Source organism: Pistacia vera, unplaced genomic scaffold (genome assembly GCF_008641045.1).
Source record: "Pistacia vera cultivar Batoury unplaced genomic scaffold, PisVer_v2 Contig566, whole genome shotgun sequence".
NCBI lineage: Eukaryota > Viridiplantae > Streptophyta > Magnoliopsida > Sapindales > Anacardiaceae > Pistacia > Pistacia vera.
Genome location: NW_022196408.1, coordinates 499,055 through 521,994, shown reverse-complemented (window position 1 = coordinate 521,994; position 22,940 = coordinate 499,055). Strand labels below are relative to the sequence as shown.

General features: G+C 34.7%; 3 protein-coding genes across 3 annotated transcripts; 2 read left to right on the top strand and 1 right to left on the bottom strand.

Annotated features, from left to right (window-relative positions):
- Positions 1–3,835: 3,835 nt before the first annotated feature.
- LOC116108553 (protein BTR1-like) lies at positions 3,836–10,518 on the top strand. Its single transcript, XM_031394791.1, has 9 exons — positions 3,836–4,047; positions 4,182–4,278; positions 6,063–6,301; positions 6,378–6,484; positions 7,462–7,655; positions 8,752–8,873; positions 9,664–9,759; positions 9,837–9,898; positions 9,995–10,518. Exons 2-9 carry the CDS (start codon positions 4,191–4,193, stop codon positions 10,089–10,091), a joined length of 1,005 nt encoding a protein of 334 aa, XP_031250651.1. The 5' UTR covers positions 3,836–4,047; positions 4,182–4,190; the 3' UTR covers positions 10,092–10,518.
- A 2,689-nt stretch (positions 10,519–13,207) lies between these two features.
- LOC116108494 (putative glycine-rich cell wall structural protein 1) lies at positions 13,208–13,828 on the bottom strand. Its single transcript, XM_031394738.1, has one exon. It carries the CDS (start codon positions 13,826–13,828, stop codon positions 13,208–13,210), a length of 621 nt encoding a protein of 206 aa, XP_031250598.1.
- A 250-nt stretch (positions 13,829–14,078) lies between these two features.
- Positions 14,079–22,529, top strand: LOC116108493 (protein BTR1-like). Its single transcript, XM_031394737.1, has 11 exons — positions 14,079–14,157; positions 15,661–15,734; positions 16,715–16,775; positions 16,870–16,933; positions 18,060–18,312; positions 18,389–18,495; positions 19,473–19,666; positions 20,763–20,884; positions 21,675–21,770; positions 21,848–21,909; positions 22,006–22,529. Exons 1-11 carry the CDS (start codon positions 14,079–14,081, stop codon positions 22,100–22,102), a joined length of 1,209 nt encoding a protein of 402 aa, XP_031250597.1. The 3' UTR covers positions 22,103–22,529.
- The last annotated feature ends 411 nt before the right edge of the window (positions 22,530–22,940 follow it).

The following is a 22,940-nucleotide window of genomic DNA, read 5'->3' as shown; positions in this document are numbered from 1 at the left end:
TTATGTGATACAAGACATACTAAAAGACATATCAAAATTCAAACCTCAAATGAAATGCATATCCAAAATTCGTCATACAACCGGCTAACAAACAATCTGAAATGTGACGGTAATGTATACTGAAAACATTCAGAATAAGTTACATTAACGTTATTATTATGAATTCACAACCCTATTGTAGACATCCTACTCATACCCAACCAACGACCAAAATAATAAAAACAAAACAACCAAATCAACATACAACTCAACTGCATTCATCAGAAATTAACCAAAGCACAGATAATTTCTACCAAATACAATTCTATATGCTTCAACCTATCAACAACATCAAATCTCTCCCAACGAAATATGTTCATCATTTACAGACTCCTGCCCAATACATAAATTACTTTTTCTTGTGAGATTCTGAATTGGACCAGTGGACAACTATCAATGTTTAACAACCACAATTTAGCACACATTATAGAATACTTAAGCTAGTTACAATTATACAACATACATAATACATACATGGGTAGCAACAACATCATTTGATAACACTTGAGTTTTCGGTATACTTTCAACAATGTTGATGTAATCATATTAGAGGGTATCAGCCACGGAAATAGATAAAAGAAACTGTTCATTTTCTCGCTCTGTTGATGGTTCTTTCCCTAAAAAGTAGCATAACACATTAATAATCAAGTTGATATTATTATAAACTTCAAATAAGTAAATAATGTTTCAAAAACAAATATCATGTAAGAATAAGTGTATAACTCATACCAATTCTTTGTTTTCGTAATTTTTTATTTTTATCCCTAGGTACAATTTCTTCAACCTTCGATTGCTTTCTTCTGCATGAGGACGACTTTTGCTGCGATCTACCTATGGACTAATAATTAGACTATTCCCCTCTTTGGGAGGACTATTGCCATTTTACTACTCAAACCGATTGTGGAAGAGAGTTATTACCATATCTTTTGTAATACTTCACCAGACTATCAACTGAATCAAACACCATTCCAATATGAGGCTCCACTTCTTTCTCTGCACATCCCATATCTTCTAATTCATCACATTCATTTTCTTGATTTAATGGTTTTATAATGGACAAAATTAGAATGTACAAATATAACACATCATAAGAAACAATAAGATACAACAAATTTAAATTCATGTTAATGAAAAAGTTAAAGTTTCGAACATAATTTACCTCAACATCATTGAAATGAGTCAAACTGAACTCTTCCATATTCCTTAATTTCATGCAAAATCAATACCAGTTTTCGCATTCACGAATCAGGTTCACAACAGTCGCCAACAAATATTGTTTATCAGTTATTTTGTATTGTAACATATATTCAATCCAAAATAGAATACAAAACTAAATAAATGCATAAATTAAGTCAAAAATTCTTAAGTACCGCAAAAAATATTTCTAACCTCAAAAAAGTTTGATCTCCGTTTCCACCCTAAATGATCCTCTCTGTAAAAAATTAGTGGCTAGCCTGTGAAAATACTGTAAATAATTCTCTCTATAAAAAATTGGTGGCTTTCCTGTGAAAATATTAGTGACTTTCTTGTCATGGTAGCTGGTTCTTGTGGCTGTTGAGGAAGAAATCGCCAATACCACATGGAAGACTAACAAGTTCTGGCAAGAACACGCAGAAGAAAAGATGAGATGATGAAGCTGAAAGGTATTAGCTTTAAAATGAAGCTACAAATAAAGTCTTATTTTTTTTTTTATTTCATCTAAAAGTTTTGGCGCTTATTTGTAGAACTGTATTGGACGAGCTATATCTTTTTATTTACATGATTGAAAAAAAATTGTAAATTAAAAAAAAAAATTATTTGCCTCTATGTTCAATGGACGGTTGTCCATCTGATACGAAAAACCTTCCATTGAAAATGGCCGCCCGTCCATATAATATGGACATACGTCGATTCTTTTTCTTTTAAAAAATCATTCCTCCTCATTTTAAAAATACTACAAGTCATTATGGACCGGTATCCATTCGAGGTGGACGCCCATCCATAGGAAATGGATTCTCATCCATATAATACGGACAAGAGTCCATTGTTATTTTCGTTCAAAATTTTGTCCAGATTGGTGGACAGTCATCTATCAAATATAGACGAGTATCCATAATTGTTAGACATCTGTTCATTCACGGAAAATGTGTTATAGTGTCCAACATAGCTGCGTCTGACTCGGATGCCACATAAGTCGGTACAACAATTCGGTAAGATTAATCGGTGTTCATAGCATTATTGTAAAAATTTTATATAGTCAAGTTTTTAATTTTTTATAGTTTATAAAAAAATATTTAGTATGTTTTAAAATTATGGTTGTTTAACGTGTGCCTACACATTGAGATAACTTGAAAACAATAAATTTTTATTTTCATGTATTATAAATTGTATTTTTTTGCTCCTAAAATATATCAAAATAAATATTTGTTTTATTTTATTTAATAATCTTAACATATACCCTAAAAAAACACTCCTAAAAGTAAAGCATATGCTAAATGGGGTATTTGACAATTACTGTTACTTGTTTGCTTCTAAAATGTACATACTGGGGTTGTATCATAAAATAAACCATTTATGTATTATTAATTTATTATTGAAATTAAAATTACCATTTGTAACAAAAGGTTAAATTCCTCTTTTACCCATCGATGAAGCGCCATTTGCTCCCATAGAAGTTACATTGTACTGCAGTCATGGTTTTATTATAATAATTTATATACTTATTTAATCATTTGTTAATTGGGATTAATGATGCTCTTAAAGTGAAAACTTATAACAAGTAATTAACATGATCTTAATTGTCGTTATAATTAATGCATTATCATCAAACCATCACTTATTCTATCTATCATCACCATCTCATTGCAACTTCTAGTGTTAGATTACCCATCAATAAATAATCATCGTCACTATTACCAATTTAATTTCTATTATAACTTCATCATTGTGTTTTTCTTCTTCTAACTATAAAATTGTAAATTGTCCCCACATATTTCATTAACTCCTTCAAGCTAAATACATTTATTAAAGAGTAAACGACTTTTTCCCACCCAAGGTTGGCCTTAACGATACTTTCTCATCCAAAAAGTTTCAAAATACTATTTTCCTACTCAACATTTATATTCCGTTAATATTCAATATATACTTCACTTTCTCAGCTGGCGTTCAGTGAGTTACCAAGAGTCAGGGTAAGATGGTTTTTTTATAAAACAAAGGTCAGTAGATTGAATGGTGGTGATAAATTGAATATTCGCCGCTAGAATCAGCTGAAAATCATCTAAGAACATGAAATCTTAGTTTTACTGTGGTTGACAATTAACGAGAAATTAAGTACTGAAGTAAAAGAGTTTTTGTAGAGAGAAAACCGTAGGTTCAAATAGTGATGGCAAAGGGAATTTTCGTATTTGGAATCGACTTTGGGTAATAACGGAATATTAACTTTGGATGGAAAAGTGATATTTTGAAACTTTTTTGGGTAAAAAAGTGATCAATAAGGCAAATTTTAGGTGGGAAAAAGTCGTTTACTCTTATTAAAAATTAATTATTCCATCTTAAAAAAAACAAACAAAATTACATAAAGAAAGATGAATAAGAAAAGAGCACGTGTAGATGGGGAAGGAATGAAATTGTGGCGAGTGGATTAGTAGTAATTATTACGTGTATCAAAAGATGGTGAAATAATAAAATACAAAGATGCGATATTCACGCTCAACCCAAAACAGACCAAACAGACACTTGACTCTCAACAAGAGCCAAAATCAAAAAATCAAAACCAAAAACATGGATACATAATAGATATTAGCAAATCCAAAACAAACAACCAACACATCACACACTCACACACCACTTCACAACACAACAACGCCACGCTGCAAATCCCTAGCCCCATTTTCATTTCATTTCAAACCAAAAACCAAAAAACAAAAACACAAAAACAAAAAAACGATTTCATTTTTTTTGTTAACGATTATTTAATTCAACTCTCGCATTCTCAACTTCTCGAAGCTCGATACGCCAACTTTAAACAAAGTATAAATCTCTCTCGTTCTCTCTGTTTTTATTAGTTTTCTATGTATTTATTTGGCTTTCTGTTTTGTGGCGATTGTTTTTCGGTTGTTTTGATTGATAATGTGAGGGTTTTTGTGGATTGGTTTTTGGTTTAGGAGGATTGAATGGAGTCTACGGAGTCGTCCTACGTGTCGTCGCCGGAGGAGATGGTGAGGAAGCGAACTCCGCCACCGCCGAAGTCGCTGCCTACAGGTCTCTGATCCGATCTTTGCTCTTTATTTTTATTTTCTTTTTGCGTGTAATATTGAGTGTTTTGTTTTTGAATTGTGTTGTGGTGTGAAGGTTACATTATAGATTCAAATGTTTTTTTTTTGGAATTTGTTTTGTTTGAAATTGAAACCCTAATTTCGGCATTTTATAAGAGGAGAGGAAAAGATGAATGAGTTTTGAGTCTTAGATTTTTTTTGGATGCTGAGAAAACTGTTTATTTATCGGTGTGTGCATGCGTGAATCTTAATTGATTTAGAATTTACAGACCGTTGTTCTATACAGTAATGTAGGCTGTATTAACTGAATTTGTGCTGTTTGTTATGTGTGGATTGTGATTGAGACTGACTAATGGGAAACCTGCTATGTATATGCTGTCTAGAGAAATTGGTTCTCGTGCAGGAAATTTTTCTTTTTCTTTTTAATATGATCTTATGTGGAAAGATTGAAAACAGTAAAATGAGATTTTTCTAGAAGCATTATGTATGCACCTCTGACTGATGATTTCGGATAATGGTCATCCATTATTTCCTGACTGTTTAGAATTTTGGGACATCATAGGTTCCAACTTCATGCATATCTTTTTGGCCCCACTATAGGTTCCCTTTTGTTTCCCCTTTTTATCCTCCCAAGGATGGTGAATAACAGGAGGAAGACCATGGACTTGTAACCAGAGGAACATGTAGCCTGGTGAGTGATGGGGCTGTAGGGGATGTCACCATCCCCAGCCCAACATTTTTGTATTCTCCTCTTGTGTCAATTCTGGTGAATTCAGAATGGTGAAGGGTTGGTAGTTGGTGCACCAGCATTCTAGGTTTTCCATGCACGGCAACAGGTTTAATCTTAACTGACTAGAGAAAGGCAGACTCTGCTTTAGCCTGCAGAAGATGCTGGTTTTTGACATTCTGACTATGACATGTTAGGACTGGTGAAATTTTAAAATGTTTGAGTTAGAGCTTTGTTTCATTTAGTCATGTATCCGTGTTTTCATGGCAGACCATTTTCTTTAAGTTGTGGATCTGCTTTAAATTGTGGTGAAAAAGATAATTTGGCTACAGAGATAATTTGGCTACAGAGATCTTTGGAAAACTTACCTAAGCTGGTCTTGTTCTATAGTGCACTGTATAATATGATTTTTTTTTTTTTTTTTTTTGGTTGAATATGATTAACTTTGAGTTCCTGTTTTCATAAACTTGTCTTCTCTTATTCATTCTATCTCCTGTATATTCTTCTTTAATCTTGTATTTCATTATTGATAAGTTAAGCAATTTTTCTATTAAATAAATTGAATATTTATGTTCCTGCACAGTAAGAATGAGCAAGTCGCATGTGTACGCAAACTAAACACGATTTCAGCTAGAAGACCAGTCATAAAACTGTAGTTGTTTTTTTATAGAATAGCCATGTAACACACAACATTCCTAATTGATTTATCACCATTTTTTATACTTCACAGAATGTTTTATATGTAGTTAAGTGCAAGTGCTGTTAATTATACTTTTTAAAAGTGAATCTGGTGCATCAAGTGTTGTTGCATTTTATGTAATGTGTAAACAATATTGAATTTGACCATATTTCTTTCGGTCATAGTTTACTTTTAATTATTTCTTACATTTTTGTTTGGTTTTCTGTTGGGACCTAAGAAGTGGATATTGCTGTTATAGTCGGAAATTGTATGACCTCCAACTTCATGTGCTCAGTGATGACATATATATGTGCAAGCTTGTTATTCTGCTTATTTATTTACACTCTTTTCTTGGTTCTGCCAGACCCTGCAGAGAAGCCAACATATATTAGGTTTCTTGTGTCAAATCCCTTAGCTGGTGCTGTCATAGGAAAAGGTGGCTCCACAATTACTGATTTCCAGTCACAATCTCGGGCAAAAATCCAGTTGTCACGCAGTCATGAATTTTTTCCCGGAACAACTGATAGGATTATTATGATTTCTGGGACAATTGATGAAACTCTCAAGGCTGTGGAACTCATTCTTGATAAATTGCTGAGTGAGGTATTCTTTATGATGTAAGAATCACTCCATGAAATCTATTATTTTATGTTATTAATACAGGTTTTTTCTTGGTCAGATTCATGCTGAAGATGGTTACGAGGCTGGACCAAGTACAAAAGTGAGACTAATTGTTCCAAATAGCTCTTGTGGTAGCATAATTGGCAAGGGAGGAGCCATTATAAAGTATGGAGACTGCTTCTTGTATTTTGTGATTTTAAAATTGTTCAGTTGCTGTGCTTGTGAAACTCTGCTGAGAAAATAAGCATATATACTTTTATTCCTTTTGAAACTTTCTCATTTTTATTCTTTTAGATATTTGAGCTGGTTGATGTGTTTCACAAAGGACGGATGTATTGTCAGAAAAAAATTTAGTCATCTTGATTGTAAAGTTATAGTTTTTGTTGCTGATTTGGCTTGGTGTGATCTTAACAATTGCTTTGTTTCACACAAATATAAAACCAACCAATCTGAGAATCAGAGTAGTGGGTCTTCAACCCAATAACTTTAGATTTATTATCTATAAATTCTGTAGGATACCATCATTGGTGGTAAGAGTAATGATATTGTCAAAACCTAGTGAGTTTTTGTGCATACCTGGATTGTTTATTAAAAAAAAAGAAAGGAACAAAGCAAAACAAATTGCATACCACAAATCTCTATGATAATCATCAGTCCATGTTGAGTTGGCCAACTTTACCTTCAGTTACTATTTCATAGTGAAGTACGCACTTTGTAAAGGTACAAATTTTCTCACTAGAGAAGGACTATATATAATGCCATCATTAGTGTTCCAAAGAAAACCCTGAAGATTTTACCACAATCAGCCTCGTTTGCTCTTTGCCAATGTGAGATAAACCCTTGCTGATGGCTAGACCCCTTGCACCATAGCCTTCTTGGTGTGTTAGCCTATGAGCATTCACTTCAAATTCAGAGTTGTTGTTTCTTTACCATTATTGTTATTGCATCTTGTCTGTTATTTTTTCTATCGCCTCTTGTTGTTGGATTTCTAAAGTTTGAAAAATTATGTATTTCTCGGTTCCTTATTTACATATTTGCTACTATAAACAGTGGAATAAATCAATAGTCATGCATATATTCATGTATTTGCTAGCACAGCAGCAAAAAGGTCGATGCTGACATCTAGTTTTGCCCTTATGTAGGTCATTTATTGAGGACTCCCAAGCTGGCATTAAAATATCTCCTCTGGATCATAATTATTATGGGCTGAATGATAGGTTAGTGACGCTGACCGGTCATCTTGACGAGCAGTTGCGGGCAATTGATTTGATTCTGTCTAAGCTAATGGAAGACACTCATTATAAACAGACTATGAGTGTCCCCTATTCATATGCAGGTGTGTCTGTTTTTAATTATCCTATTCAACCCAATCATAGTCTTATTTGCACTTCTCTGATTGTATTTTCTGTATGCTACTTGTAAATTTTGTATGCTTCATTTATCTCATCTGTGTCCTTTGGATTAAGGTATGCTCATTACTTCGTGGCCATTCTTTTATTTGTCATTTTATATTTAGTAACTTCTTTGGCTTTGGCGTGAATTGTGAAATTGAAGTCAGGTTTGGTCAACTTGAGTTTGAAACTGAGACACTTAGTGACCCTACAATTATTTGAAGTAGAAAACTTATGTTCAACTGGTAGGTGGCCTTGAAGAATCAAACACTAGACCTTGTGGAAACAAACAATAGGTGTCACCACTCAACTAACCCATTGGATTATATATTGGATTTAAGCTATTATCTTGCTTAATAGAAATTATTAGAAAGGGCATTATTTTGCAACTACAAAATTATTTGGACCTCATATATATTTTGGTTTATACCATGAGCTAGTGCTGATATTGATGTCATGTCTGATCCATTATGCCCCTTTCTTTGTTTGTCATTTTTTTCCAAGTCCTTTTCCCTATTATTGCAATATTCTACTTATTTGTTGTCTTCAAGATCAGAAGAATGCGACCTTATATATATAAGCCTTGAAGCAGTTACATCGATGTCAAAATTACTAGAACAGTATTAGTGGAATGAAATAGCTTCGAAATAAATAAATAAATAAATTTAGGAAGATTACGGTATCCTGAATTTGCAGCCTTCAAATTACGGTATCCTGAATTTGTAGCCTTCAAATCTTACTGAATTTTGGTAGGTAAACTTAGGCATTGAAATCAATTAAGAAGGTTCATCTGAAGTCTTGTACTAGATATCAGTTATGGAATTTGTAACGGAAGTTTTCTGTTAATCAATTCTATGGTCTTGTACTTTCAATAATTAATGGTCATTTCTCTCTAGTAACTTTTAGGATGTGTTAGTTGTGATTAATGCGAGTTACCTAATGGTTGCTGAAACTTTGTTCTCTCTGAATTATTAGATGAAATTTATATGTTATTTATGAAATATTTTGATGAAATTTAATTCTTTCAACATGAACTTTTAGGTGTTTTCTTCTCTGGTTTTCATGGTATGCCGTATGGCCATGTGCCTCCTGTTGCACCAATGGCTCAGAATGCAGTAAGCTATGGACCGAATGTGGCTGGAAGGAAGTTTCAAAATAACAAGGTTCATTTGCTTCCATGGTGCTTGAATCTGATTGGTGGTCCCTAATGTTTTTAACTATTTCATTTGTTCACAATCTATTAATTTTGTCATTCTAGTTTGTCAATTTATGATGAGATAGACTCCATGATTATTGATGCATTCAGAAGGACCAGTCCTACATGATTGAGGGCTCACAGGAAGTGGGACCCAGCGGTGAAAGTCCCTGGATCTTATGTTCCTTGTTTAATTGTAATTATTATTATTATTAAGAATGGTGGAAAAGGAATTAAAATTGTGTAGTAGAATATGCATGCTTGTTTCTTTAAGCACTTACCATGACTTGAATGATATAAAACTACTAGGTAGACAACCCCATTGTTTGATGTGATGTATCATCTTAAATCTATTCCATACGAGATGAAGTTCTTTAGGCCTACTTTTTCTAGCTTATCTTCCCAAAGTTGATTTCTGTTTGGTGATAATAAGCAGAAGTATTTAAAGAAGATACGTTGGTAAATGCTTGAAAGACTGTTTGGATCCTAGTTCTTTAAAGGTCCTGGAAAACATACTTGTTTTGACAATGTGTACAAGCATACTGTTTTACCCCTTCTCATTGTGCTTTCCATATGAATGTGTAAAGTTATATCCAGATCATTCTTTCATAAGTTTATTTCAATCTGTTGTGCCTTTTCTGTCTATATTATCACGGCAAGTCTCATCAGATATTTTCTCTGTTGATAACTGATGCTCTCAGGAAAAATGCTTTTATGTTGTTTGATTTATAAAACAAATGCCTTCTTTTGATTTTTAGGAGGATCGGAGTAACTCAGTGACAATTGGTGTGGCGGATGAGCATATCGGTTTGGTTGTTGGTCGTGGTGGAAGGAATATAATGGAAATTAGTCAGGTTTGAGAATCGGAAATTAATATAATTTATTTGATAGTACTATGTGTCCACTAAAGGGAAGCCCTTCAATTTTTCAGGTCAGTGGGGCCAGGATAAAAGTATCAGATAGAGGTGATTTCATGTCTGGAACAACTGATAGGTATAAGAATGAACAAAGAGTTCATGAACCTGTTGTGTTTGGGAATTTTGGTGGAAAACTGGTCTTAGTCTTTGCTATCTTGTTTCTGGTTTGCAGGAAAGTCACTATCTCAGGGTCACAGAGATCAATCCGTGCAGCTGAGTCCATGATAATGCAGAAGGTAGCATATGCTTCTGAGAGGTTGATGGATTAATTTTCATGTGTTGCAACCCATTCTTGCTGAGAATCTTTTGACGGACCTCCTTTTGACTTGCATTCTTAATGATCTAGAAACATGTCAATATGTTTTCTCACAAAATGAGTTGGTGAGAAATCTTAAAAACAGTGATCGGAGTAGAAAGAAAGAAGAACGGAAATTTTTTTTTTTTTTTTTTTTTTTTGGGGCTGAGCTTCGTATAGGGATTCTTCTTAATATACAGTTATATATCTCTGTATAACGAAGTTTCTTCGAGTAGGCTATCATCACTTACTTAATATCAGAGATAGCTTCATTTGTTTCTTATTAAGTTGTAAGTTCTAAACTTAGCAAGTGTCAATTCTATGTTTTTGTAGGATTCTTTGCTTTAGATTAAGCCCGAGGTTTTTGTTGTTAAATGTTGTCTCTCCTGCAGATGATTTGGTGGATAGACTTGATATCATTTGCTTACTCAATGAAATTCTCTATGTTGTCGTGGTGATTATTTTATGCATCTAATAACTGCAAACTATTTCAGTTCTTCTGTATTAAGATGGTTTGATCGATGCAGGTTGTTTGACACGGGCTCTCGTGGTCATCGGTCACCTGACTTGAAACACGTTTTTTTATCGTATCGATTTTGTGTTTGTTATAAACGAAGATTTTGGGTCTCTGGTCTATTGGCTATTGCTTAAAGCCTTTCCTATCTCCTTTTTGAAGAAAATTAGTTTGATATTGTCAAAGATTTATGCAGTTGGAGTAAAACTGAAGCAAGCGTTGGTCCCAAAATTTCTTCTTGCATTTTCTGCAATTAGTTGTATGGGGTTAACACTCTAGTTGATTAAATTCCCAAAAGTTTTGCTTCAAATTCTTATGTGTTTACTGCAAGAGGCTTTGAGATAAATGATAAATGTTAGTTTAAATCTTGGAGGGAGAAAGTAATTGACTGTTTTGGAAGAAAACCAAATGATTTTTTTTTGAAGTTTTCCTCAAATTTCTTCGTTATTTACGATATTAAAAAAAAAAAAAGAGTCGTTTCTCCGCCTGGCTTGTGATTGTTTGTGGACTTAATGATTTTCATGGTTATGGTTGACTCAAAAATTACCTTTACTCACGTAACATTATTATAAGCACTGTTTTAAAAGCCAGACCGAACAGGCCGGTCCAACCGGTTGGACCGTGAATTGTCATGGTCCCGATTCGAGTCATAAAACTGCGCAATAAACTGTTTTACCCCTCATTAGACTTCTAAACAGTGCTGGACCGTCGGTCCAATCGAACAGCAGAAAAAACGGCCCAATCTGAAAAAAGAAAAAACCCCTGATTTCTCACTTTCCCTTTGCGCTGCCATTTCCTTCTTCCTCAGTTCCTCTACGCGCAAAAACCTCTGAAAAAATTTGAATGAAACGCGAAAATCTGAAAAAGATCATAATCAAAACTCATCTTGCTGAAATCACAACCATCCTTGCTGAAATCACAACCATTCGTTGCTGAAATCGATCAACTCTAGTCTCTGAAATCATGGCGACACGTTCCTCCCTCGCCGGAAATCGACGACGCGTTTCTCCCTCGTCGAAAATCGACATACATGAACCAGTTCGAAACCAGGTTCTTTTTCTCATTTTAGTTTCTCATGTGTGTTTGGTTGTTAAGAAAATGTAGGAGAGAAAGAAAGAACTATAATTTTTGAGATAGGTTCAAATTTCGCTTTTTTTTTTCTCTCTTTATGTGAATAAGTGGAGAACAGAAGTTGTTTTAACTGATCTTATTGATATTTTGGAATTTTTTTGGGGTGGTTTATTTGACTAGTTTTAGATGTTTATAATGAAGCCTTCGATTTTTTTTTTTCTGGTATTACAGTTAATTTCGAAGGAAGATATGATATGGTTAAGTTCATGAAGTTGGTAGCAGAAGCTGGTCCTTATGTTCATCTACGCATCGGTCCATATGTCTGTGCTGAATGGAACTACGGGTGAAGATTTTTTCTATTCTTTATTCGATAATGGTACTGCTATTTGTAGTTTCGACTAAACATTTAACGTAAAATTTATATATTTTTCTTTGATTTTCTGGGCAGAGGATTTCCTCTTGGTTGCATTTTGGACCGGAATTGAGCTTCGAACTGTAACGAGCCATAACAAGGTTTTCACTATGCCTATTTTATGCTTCGTTTGTTGATTATTGTGTTTATTGATTTATCGGTTATAAATTTCTTGGTTCTCTGTTTCAGGCTGAAATGCAGCGATTTACACCAAAATTGTTGGCTGCTGAAGCAGGAGAAACATTATGCCTCTCACTCTCGGAGGATCATCATTTTATCACAGGTCCTTATTTTGTTTTTAATAATGTTTTACTAATGATGGTGTTTGGCTTTATTTGTGAACTCTAATCAGTTGATGTATTTTCTTAATTAATAAAATGAGTCATATATTGATTACTGTTTGACTTTTTTAGTTTATTGAAGAGTAAAATCACTGACAATGTTCTTATTTTTTTCCCCATTTTTGTTTTGCCAGATTGAAAATGAGTATGGAAACATTGATTCGGCCTGCGGGGCTGCTGCAAAGTCATATATCAACTGGGCAGCAAGTATGGCTGTATCTCATGATACAGGACTACCGTGGGTCATGCGCCAGCAATCAGATGCTTCTGATCATGATGTGTGATGATGTCATTAGTTCAACCGATAGTCTAACTGGTTGGATCGTTTGAACCGTGATCCGACCAATAAAACGGATTGTCCTTCGGTCCGGTTTTTAAAATAATGATTATAAGCACTAAAGGACCGCCGGTTGGACCGGTTGAACCGTGATCTGACCAACAAAACAGATTATCCTCCGATCCAGTTTTTAAAATAATGATTATAAGCACTAAAGTGAAAACTATCGCATGGTTTACTAAGCACGTGTTTAAATTTATCGAACAAAAAGAGAGTAAATCTTTATTAATAACATGGTTTTAGTATACAGTGACGACATATATATATATATATAGTATGGTGTATTGCAACGTTCACCACCACCATGCATGCACGAGGTGAATCCCGTCACAATTTTATTTCAGAAAATTACAAATCCTAATTAATTATGCATGCATGCCTACCTAAACCAAACTAAATTAATCAACCTTCACGTTCATGGCTCATATTCACCCCCACCACCGCCGTATCCTGACCCATACCCCCCTCCATATCCAGACCCGCTACCATAGCCTGAACCATTGCCTCCACCGCCTCCTCCTCCACCACCGCCTCCACCACCACCACCACCTCCTCCCTTACCGCCACCACTTCCATACCCCGAACCACTCCCACTTCCGTAACCGGACCCATATCCACTTCCATGCCCGGAGCCTCCACCACCTCCTCCTCCTCTACCACCACCGCCGCCGCCACCTCCACCTACTCCGCCCCCACTTCCAGACCCATATCCTGATCCATATCCACTTCCACTCCCAGACCCGTATCCACTACCTGACGACCCAGACCCACCGCCTCCTCCCCCACCTCCACCACCTCCACCACCAGACCCTCTACCACCACCATAACCTGACCCTCTCCCTGACCCATACCCAGACCCATACCCAGAACCTAACCCACCCGACCCACCACCTCCACCTCCTCCTTCTCCACCACCACCACCTCCTCCTCCACTTATACCAATATCCTTCAGCTGTCTAGATGTAGCAAAAGAAATGTCCACAAGGAGCAAGATCAAGAATGCAAAACCAATAACTCTACAACTGGCCACGGCCATTTTCACAAGTGACAACACTTAAAAACTCAATATGTTCAAAAAGAAAGAACTAAATGGAACAACACTCTCACTTCACTCTCCAAAGTAATGTACGTAAAACAAGTACAATATTTTTTGAGTGAAATATGTGAAGGTAGGGTCTGTATATATAGTGGAGAAATGGGGTCAACTTTATGGCTTCATCCGAAATTCTAGTAGCTTCGTGATGACTTTAAAGTTTTTAGTTTAAAATTATAATTTAGATGACAAAATGAGGAACGTGTCTATGATGGGTTATGTTAGTGGTGTAGGTAGAGGTGGAGGTGGAGGTGGAGGTGGAGGTGGAGATGGTATTCTTTGTATTTGTCTTGATGTAGTTTTCTCTGATGCCTCCATTTTTGACTTAAAGGGAGATTGGGGCTGTGTAAACTTTGAGAAACGGGACCAATTAGAGGAAGAAGATTTGGGATGCATGCTTTCCCACTTTCTCATATTATTTTTGCGTTCCACTTTGAGTTTTACTGTCATGCACTATCTCCCTCGTTGTCATTCTATGTAACATTTGTCTTGTTATTAAGCATTTCTATCTCCTTCCCATTTCTTGGGTGAAAACATCTATTATAAAACAGTCATCTTATTGAACTTCAACTAATCCCCGGCCCTTAGAACTGTTGGCAAGGTAACCACCTCTATTAATATCTGAGAAAACTCGAACTCAAAAACTCATGAAACCTCTTTTTACTCTTTTACAATCAGTCTTCCCGTGATGGTTTACACAAAATTCAGGTGTTAAAACTGAATATACCTTTATATTATTTTACTTGTAGAGAACCTAAAAATAAAAAAGAAACCGAGGCCACAAACAGTCAAACACCCCCACTATCCATCACCAACCAAAATTCCCTGTCCAAATCTTCAATGCTTATGTTAGTGGAGCTGCCTCCTTTCTTCCAATCTAAGCTTCCATTGACATCTGTCCTCTCCTCTCTACTTTGCTTTCACCATTAGATAGAGCTTACCCTAGCATGATTGCTTCCTCTCTCAATCATTTATTTTATTGTCTTCATCAATAACACGAAATTGCCCCCACACTATACTTCTCAATTCCCACTTCCAAGAACTTGCTTTTCACTTAGTCATTCACACATCCTTTTTTACAAATATCAACTTCTTCGTGGTCTAAATTTGATACCATTTTGTTAGATTATAAATAAGGTATTATATACAATTATAATCAATTAAAAAGTTCATGTAGATATTAATTTATATGTAGGATCCATTAGGGATTGTTGCAGCTTTTAGCTAGTATCATTATTTATAATTGTGCTATTATTTTAAGTTAACATATATAGTCTTCGTTTTAAATGAGAGACCTAATAATGTTATTTTTACTAATTAATTATTAAGCATATACACAATTCTAATTAAAAAATTCAAATTTTCAACCTTACAATCATAAGATGCCTCATTAATTGCTTCGAAATTAATCTATAAATGATATTGGTATGGATGATTGATTTGATTTGAATTGATTTGAAGATCTTTAATAAGCTAATGTTGCAGTGGGACACTAATGGGAGACCATAAAATAAATAAGAAATACTAGTGGAAAGCATTATTTGTGCATATTTGCATAAACTGATTTGTCGATTCTGTTAATCAATTCCTTGGTCTTGTACTTTCAATAATTAATGGTCATTTCTCTCTAGTACTTTTAGGATTGTTTTAGTTGTGATTATGCGAGTTACCTAATGGTTGCTGAAACTTTGTTCTCTCTGAATTATTAGATGAAATTTATATGTTATTTATGAAATATTTTGATGAAATTTAATTCTTTCAACATGAACTTTTAGGTGTTTTCTTCTCTGGTTTTCATGGTATGCCGTATGGCCATGTGCCTCCTGTTGCACCAATGGCTCAGAATGCAGTAACTATGGACCGAATGTGGCTGGAAGGAAGTTTCAAAATAACAAGGTTCATTTGCTTCCATGGTGCTTGAATCTGATTGGTGGTCCCTAATGTTTTTAACTATTTCATTTGTTCACAATCTATTAATTTTGTCATTCTATTTTGTAATTTATGATGAGATAGACTCCATGATTATTGATGCATTCAGAGGACCAGTCCCTACATGATTGAGGGCTCACAGGAAGTGGGACCCAGCGGTGAAAGTCCCTGATCTTATGTCTCCTTGTTTAATTGTAATTATATATTATAAGAATGGTGGAAAAGGAATTAAAATTGTGTAGTAGAATATGCATGCTTGTTTCTTTAGCACTTACCATGACTTGAATGATATAAAACTACTAGTAACAACCCCATTGTTTGATGTGATGTATCATCTTAAATCTATTCCATACAGATGAAGTTCTTTAGGCCTACTTTTTCTAGCTTATCTTCCCAAAGTTGATTCTGTTTGGTGATAATAAGCAGAAGTATTTAAAGAAGATACGTTGGTAAATGCTTGAAGACTGTTTGGATCCTAGTTCTTTAAAGGTCCTGAAAACATACTTGTTTTGACAATGTGTACAAGCATACTGTTTTACCCCTTCTCATTGTCTTCCATATGAATGTGTAAAGTTTATCCAGATCATTCTTTCATAAGTTTATTCAATCTGTTGTGCCTTTTCTGTCTATATTACACGGCAAGTCTCATCAATATTTTCTCTGTTGATAACTGATGCTCTCAGGAAATGCTTTTATGTTGTTTGATTTATAAAACAAATGCCTTCTTTTGATTTTTAGAGGATCGGAGTAACTCAGTGACAATTGGTGTGGCGGTGAGCATATCGGTTTGGTTGTTGGTCGTGTGGAAGGAATATAATGAATTAGTCAGGTTTGTGAATCGGAAATTATATATTTATTGATAGTACTATGTGTCCCTAAAGCGAACCTTCAATTTTTCAGGTCAGTGGGGCCAGGATAAAAGTATCAGATAGGGTGATTTCATGTCTGGAACAACTGATAGGTTAAGAATAACAAAGAGTTCATGAACCTGTTGTGTTTGGGAATTTTGGTGGAAAACTGGTCTTAGTCTTTGCTATCTTGTTTCTGGTTTGCAGGAAAGTCACTATCTCAGGGTCACAGAGATCAATCCGGTGCAGCCGAGTCCATGATAATGCAAAGGTACATATGCTTCTGAGAGGTTGATGATTAATTTTCATGTGTTGCAACCCATTCTTGCTGACTTTTTTGACGGACCTCCTTTTGACTGACATGCTTAATGATCTAGAAACATGTCAATATGTTTTTCTCACAAAATGAGTTGGTGAGAAATCTTAAAAACAGTGATCGGAGTAGAAGAAGAAAACGGAATTTTTTTTTTTTTTTTTTTTTTTTGGGCTGAGCTTCGTAGAGGATTCTTCTTAATATACAGTTTATATCTCTGTATAACGAAGTTTCTTCTCGAGTAGGCTATCATCACTTCCTTAATATCAGAGATAGCTTCATTTGTTTCTTATTAAGTTGTAAGTTCTAAACTTAGCAAGTGTCAATTCTATGTTTTTGTAGATTCTTTGCTTTAGATTAAGCCCGAGGTTTTTGTTGTTAATGTTGTCTCTCCTGCAGATGATTTGGTGGATAACTTGATATCATTTGCTTACTCTGAAATTCTCTATTGTTGTCGTGGTGATTATTTATGCATCTAATAACTGGCAAACTATTTCAGTTCTTCTGTATTAAGATGGTTTGATCGATGCAGGTTGTTTGACACGGGCTCTCGTGTCACTCACTGACTTGAAACCTTTTTTTATCTCGATTTTGTGTTTGTTATAACGAAGATTTTGGGTCTCTGGTCTATGGCTTTGCTTAAAGCCTTTCCTATCTCCTTTTGAAGAAAATTAGTTTGATATTGTCAAAGATTATACAGTTGGAGTAAAACTGAAGCAAGCGTTGGTCCCAAAATTTCTTGCATTTCTGCAATTAGTTGTATGGGGTTAACACTCTAGTTATTAAATTCCCAGAATTTTTGCTTCAAATTCTATGATTGTTTATGCAAGAGGCTTTGAGATAAATGATAATGTTGTTAAATCTTGGAGGGAATTAATTACTGTTTTGGAAGAAAACCAATTTTTTTTTTTTTTTTTTTGAAGTTTTCCTCAAATTTCTTCTTAGTTTACGGTATTAAAAAAAAAAAAAAAAAGAGTCAGTTTTCTCCGCCTGGTTTGTGATTGTTTGTGGACTTAATGATTTTCACGGTTATGGTTGACTCAAAAATACCTTTACTCATGTAACATTATTATAGACACTAAAGTGAAATAACGCATTACCCTGCAGAGAAGCCAACATATATTAGGTTTCTTGTGTCAAATCCCTTAGCTGGTGCTGTCATAGGAAAAGGTGGCTCCACAATTACTGATTTCCAGTCACAATCTCGGGCAAAAATCCAGTTGTCACGCAGTCATGAATTTTTTCCAGGAACAACTGATAGGATTATTATGATTTCTGGGACAATTGATGAAACTCTCAAGGCTGTGGAACTCATTCTTGATAAATTGCTGAGTGAGGTATTCTTTATGATGTAAGAATCACTCCATGAAATCTATTATTTTATGTTATTAATACAGGTTTTTTCTTGGTCAGATTCATGCTGAAGATGGTTACGAGGCTGGACCAAGTACAAAAGTGAGACTAATTGTTCCAAATAGCTCTTGTGGTAGCATAATTGGCAAGGGAGGAGCCATTATAAAGTATGGAGACTGCTTCTTGTATTTTGTGATTTTAAAATTGTTCAGTTGCTGTGCTTGTGAAACTCTGCTGAGAAAATAAGCATATATACTTTTATTCCTTTTGAAACTTTCTCATTTTTATTCTTTTAGATATTTGAGCTGGTTGATGTGTTTCACAAAGGACGGATGTATTGTCAGAAAAAAATTTAGTCATCTTGATTGTAAAGTTATAGTTTTTGTTGCTGATTTGGCTTGGTGTGATCTTAACAATTGCTTTGTTTCACACAAATATAAAACCAACCAATCTGAGAATCAGAGTAGTGGGTCTTCAACCCAATAACTTTAGATTTATTATCTATAAATTCTGTAGGATACCATCATTGGTGGTAAGAGTAATGATATTGTCAAAACCTAGTGAGTTTTTGTGCATACCTGGATTGTTTATTAAAAAAAAAGAAAGGAACAAAGCAAAACAAATTGCATACCACAAATCTCTATGATAATCATCAGTCCATGTTGAGTTGGCCAACTTTACCTTCAGTTACTATTTCATAGTGAAGTACGCACTTTGTAAAGGTACAAATTTTCTCACTAGAGAAGGACTATATATAATGCCATCATTAGTGTTCCAAAGAAAACCCTGAAGATTTTACCACAATCAGCCTCGTTTGCTCTTTGCCAATGTGAGATAAACCCTTGCTGATGGCTAGACCCCTTGCACCATAGCCTTCTTGGTGTGTTAGCCTATGAGCATTCACTTCAAATTCAGAGTTGTTGTTTCTTTACCATTATTGTTATTGCATCTTGTCTGTTATTTTTTCTATCGCCTCTTGTTGTTGGATTTCTAAAGTTTGAAAAATTATGTATTTCTCGGTTCCTTATTTACATATTTGCTACTATAAACAGTGGAATAAATCAATAGTCATGCATATATTCATGTATTTGCTAGCACAGCAGCAAAAAGGTCGATGCTGACATCTAGTTTTGCCCTTATGTAGGTCATTTATTGAGGACTCCCAAGCTGGCATTAAAATATCTCCTCTGGATCATAATTATTATGGGCTGAATGATAGGTTAGTGACGCTGACCGGTCATCTTGACGAGCAGTTGCGGGCAATTGATTTGATTCTGTCTAAGCTAATGGAAGACACTCATTATAAACAGACTATGAGTGTCCCCTATTCATATGCAGGTGTGTCTGTTTTTAATTATCCTATTCAACCCAATCATAGTCTTATTTGCACTTCTCTGATTGTATTTTCTGTATGCTACTTGTAAATTTTGTATGCTTCATTTATCTCATCTGTGTCCTTTGGATTAAGGTATGCTCATTACTTCGTGGCCATTCTTTTATTTGTCATTTTATATTTAGTAACTTCTTTGGCTTTGGCGTGAATTGTGAAATTGAAGTCAGGTTTGGTCAACTTGAGTTTGAAACTGAGACACTTAGTGACCCTACAATTATTTGAAGTAGAAAACTTATGTTCAACTGGTAGGTGGCCTTGAAGAATCAAACACTAGACCTTGTGGAAACAAACAATAGGTGTCACCACTCAACTAACCCATTGGATTATATATTGGATTTAAGCTATTATCTTGCTTAATAGAAATTATTAGAAAGGGCATTATTTTGCAACTACAAAATTATTTGGACCTCATATATATTTTGGTTTATACCATGAGCTAGTGCTGATATTGATGTCATGTCTGATCCATTATGCCCCTTTCTTTGTTTGTCATTTTTTTCCAAGTCCTTTTCCCTATTATTGCAATATTCTACTTATTTGTTGTCTTCAAGATCAGAAGAATGCGACCTTATATATATAAGCCTTGAAGCAGTTACATCGATGTCAAAATTACTAGAACAGTATTAGTGGAATGAAATAGCTTCGAAATAAATAAATAAATAAATTTAGGAAGATTACGGTATCCTGAATTTGCAGCCTTCAAATTACGGTATCCTGAATTTGTAGCCTTCAAATCTTACTGAATTTTGGTAGGTAAACTTAGGCATTGAAATCAATTAAGAAGGTTCATCTGAAGTCTTGTACTAGATATCAGTTATGGAATTTGTAACGGAAGTTTTCTGTTAATCAATTCTATGGTCTTGTACTTTCAATAATTAATGGTCATTTCTCTCTAGTAACTTTTAGGATGTGTTAGTTGTGATTAATGCGAGTTACCTAATGGTTGCTGAAACTTTGTTCTCTCTGAATTATTAGATGAAATTTATATGTTATTTATGAAATATTTTGATGAAATTTAATTCTTTCAACATGAACTTTTAGGTGTTTTCTTCTCTGGTTTTCATGGTATGCCGTATGGCCATGTGCCTCCTGTTGCACCAATGGCTCAGAATGCAGTAAGCTATGGACCGAATGTGGCTGGAAGGAAGTTTCAAAATAACAAGGTTCATTTGCTTCCATGGTGCTTGAATCTGATTGGTGGTCCCTAATGTTTTTAACTATTTCATTTGTTCACAATCTATTAATTTTGTCATTCTAGTTTGTCAATTTATGATGAGATAGACTCCATGATTATTGATGCATTCAGAAGGACCAGTCCTACATGATTGAGGGCTCACAGGAAGTGGGACCCAGCGGTGAAAGTCCCTGGATCTTATGTTCCTTGTTTAATTGTAATTATTATTATTATTAAGAATGGTGGAAAAGGAATTAAAATTGTGTAGTAGAATATGCATGCTTGTTTCTTTAAGCACTTACCATGACTTGAATGATATAAAACTACTAGGTAGACAACCCCATTGTTTGATGTGATGTATCATCTTAAATCTATTCCATACGAGATGAAGTTCTTTAGGCCTACTTTTTCTAGCTTATCTTCCCAAAGTTGATTTCTGTTTGGTGATAATAAGCAGAAGTATTTAAAGAAGATACGTTGGTAAATGCTTGAAAGACTGTTTGGATCCTAGTTCTTTAAAGGTCCTGGAAAACATACTTGTTTTGACAATGTGTACAAGCATACTGTTTTACCCCTTCTCATTGTGCTTTCCATATGAATGTGTAAAGTTATATCCAGATCATTCTTTCATAAGTTTATTTCAATCTGTTGTGCCTTTTCTGTCTATATTATCACGGCAAGTCTCATCAGATATTTTCTCTGTTGATAACTGATGCTCTCAGGAAAAATGCTTTTATGTTGTTTGATTTATAAAACAAATGCCTTCTTTTGATTTTTAGGAGGATCGGAGTAACTCAGTGACAATTGGTGTGGCGGATGAGCATATCGGTTTGGTTGTTGGTCGTGGTGGAAGGAATATAATGGAAATTAGTCAGGTTTGAGAATCGGAAATTAATATAATTTATTTGATAGTACTATGTGTCCACTAAAGGGAAGCCCTTCAATTTTTCAGGTCAGTGGGGCCAGGATAAAAGTATCAGATAGAGGTGATTTCATGTCTGGAACAACTGATAGGTATAAGAATGAACAAAGAGTTCATGAACCTGTTGTGTTTGGGAATTTTGGTGGAAAACTGGTCTTAGTCTTTGCTATCTTGTTTCTGGTTTGCAGGAAAGTCACTATCTCAGGGTCACAGAGATCAATCCGTGCAGCTGAGTCCATGATAATGCAGAAGGTAGCATATGCTTCTGAGAGGTTGATGGATTAATTTTCATGTGTTGCAACCCATTCTTGCTGAGAATCTTTTGACGGACCTCCTTTTGACTTGCATTCTTAATGATCTAGAAACATGTCAATATGTTTTCTCACAAAATGAGTTGGTGAGAAATCTTAAAAACAGTGATCGGAGTAGAAAGAAAGAAGAACGGAAATTTTTTTTTTTTTTTTTTTTTTTTGGGGCTGAGCTTCGTATAGGGATTCTTCTTAATATACAGTTATATATCTCTGTATAACGAAGTTTCTTCGAGTAGGCTATCATCACTTACTTAATATCAGAGATAGCTTCATTTGTTTCTTATTAAGTTGTAAGTTCTAAACTTAGCAAGTGTCAATTCTATGTTTTTGTAGGATTCTTTGCTTTAGATTAAGCCCGAGGTTTTTGTTGTTAAATGTTGTCTCTCCTGCAGATGATTTGGTGGATAGACTTGATATCATTTGCTTACTCAATGAAATTCTCTATGTTGTCGTGGTGATTATTTTATGCATCTAATAACTGCAAACTATTTCAGTTCTTCTGTATTAAGATGGTTTGATCGATGCAGGTTGTTTGACACGAGCTCTCGTGGTCATCGGTCACCTGACTTGAAACACGTTTTTTTATCGTATCGATTTTGTGTTTGTTATAAACGAAGATTTTGGGTCTCTGGTCTATTGGCTATTGCTTAAAGCCTTTCCTATCTCCTTTTTGAAGAAAATTAGTTTGATATTGTCAAAGATTTATGCAGTTGGAGTAAAACTGAAGCAAGCGTTGGTCCCAAAATTTCTTCTTGCATTTTCTGCAATTAGTTGTATGGGGTTAACACTCTAGTTGATTAAATTCCCAAAAG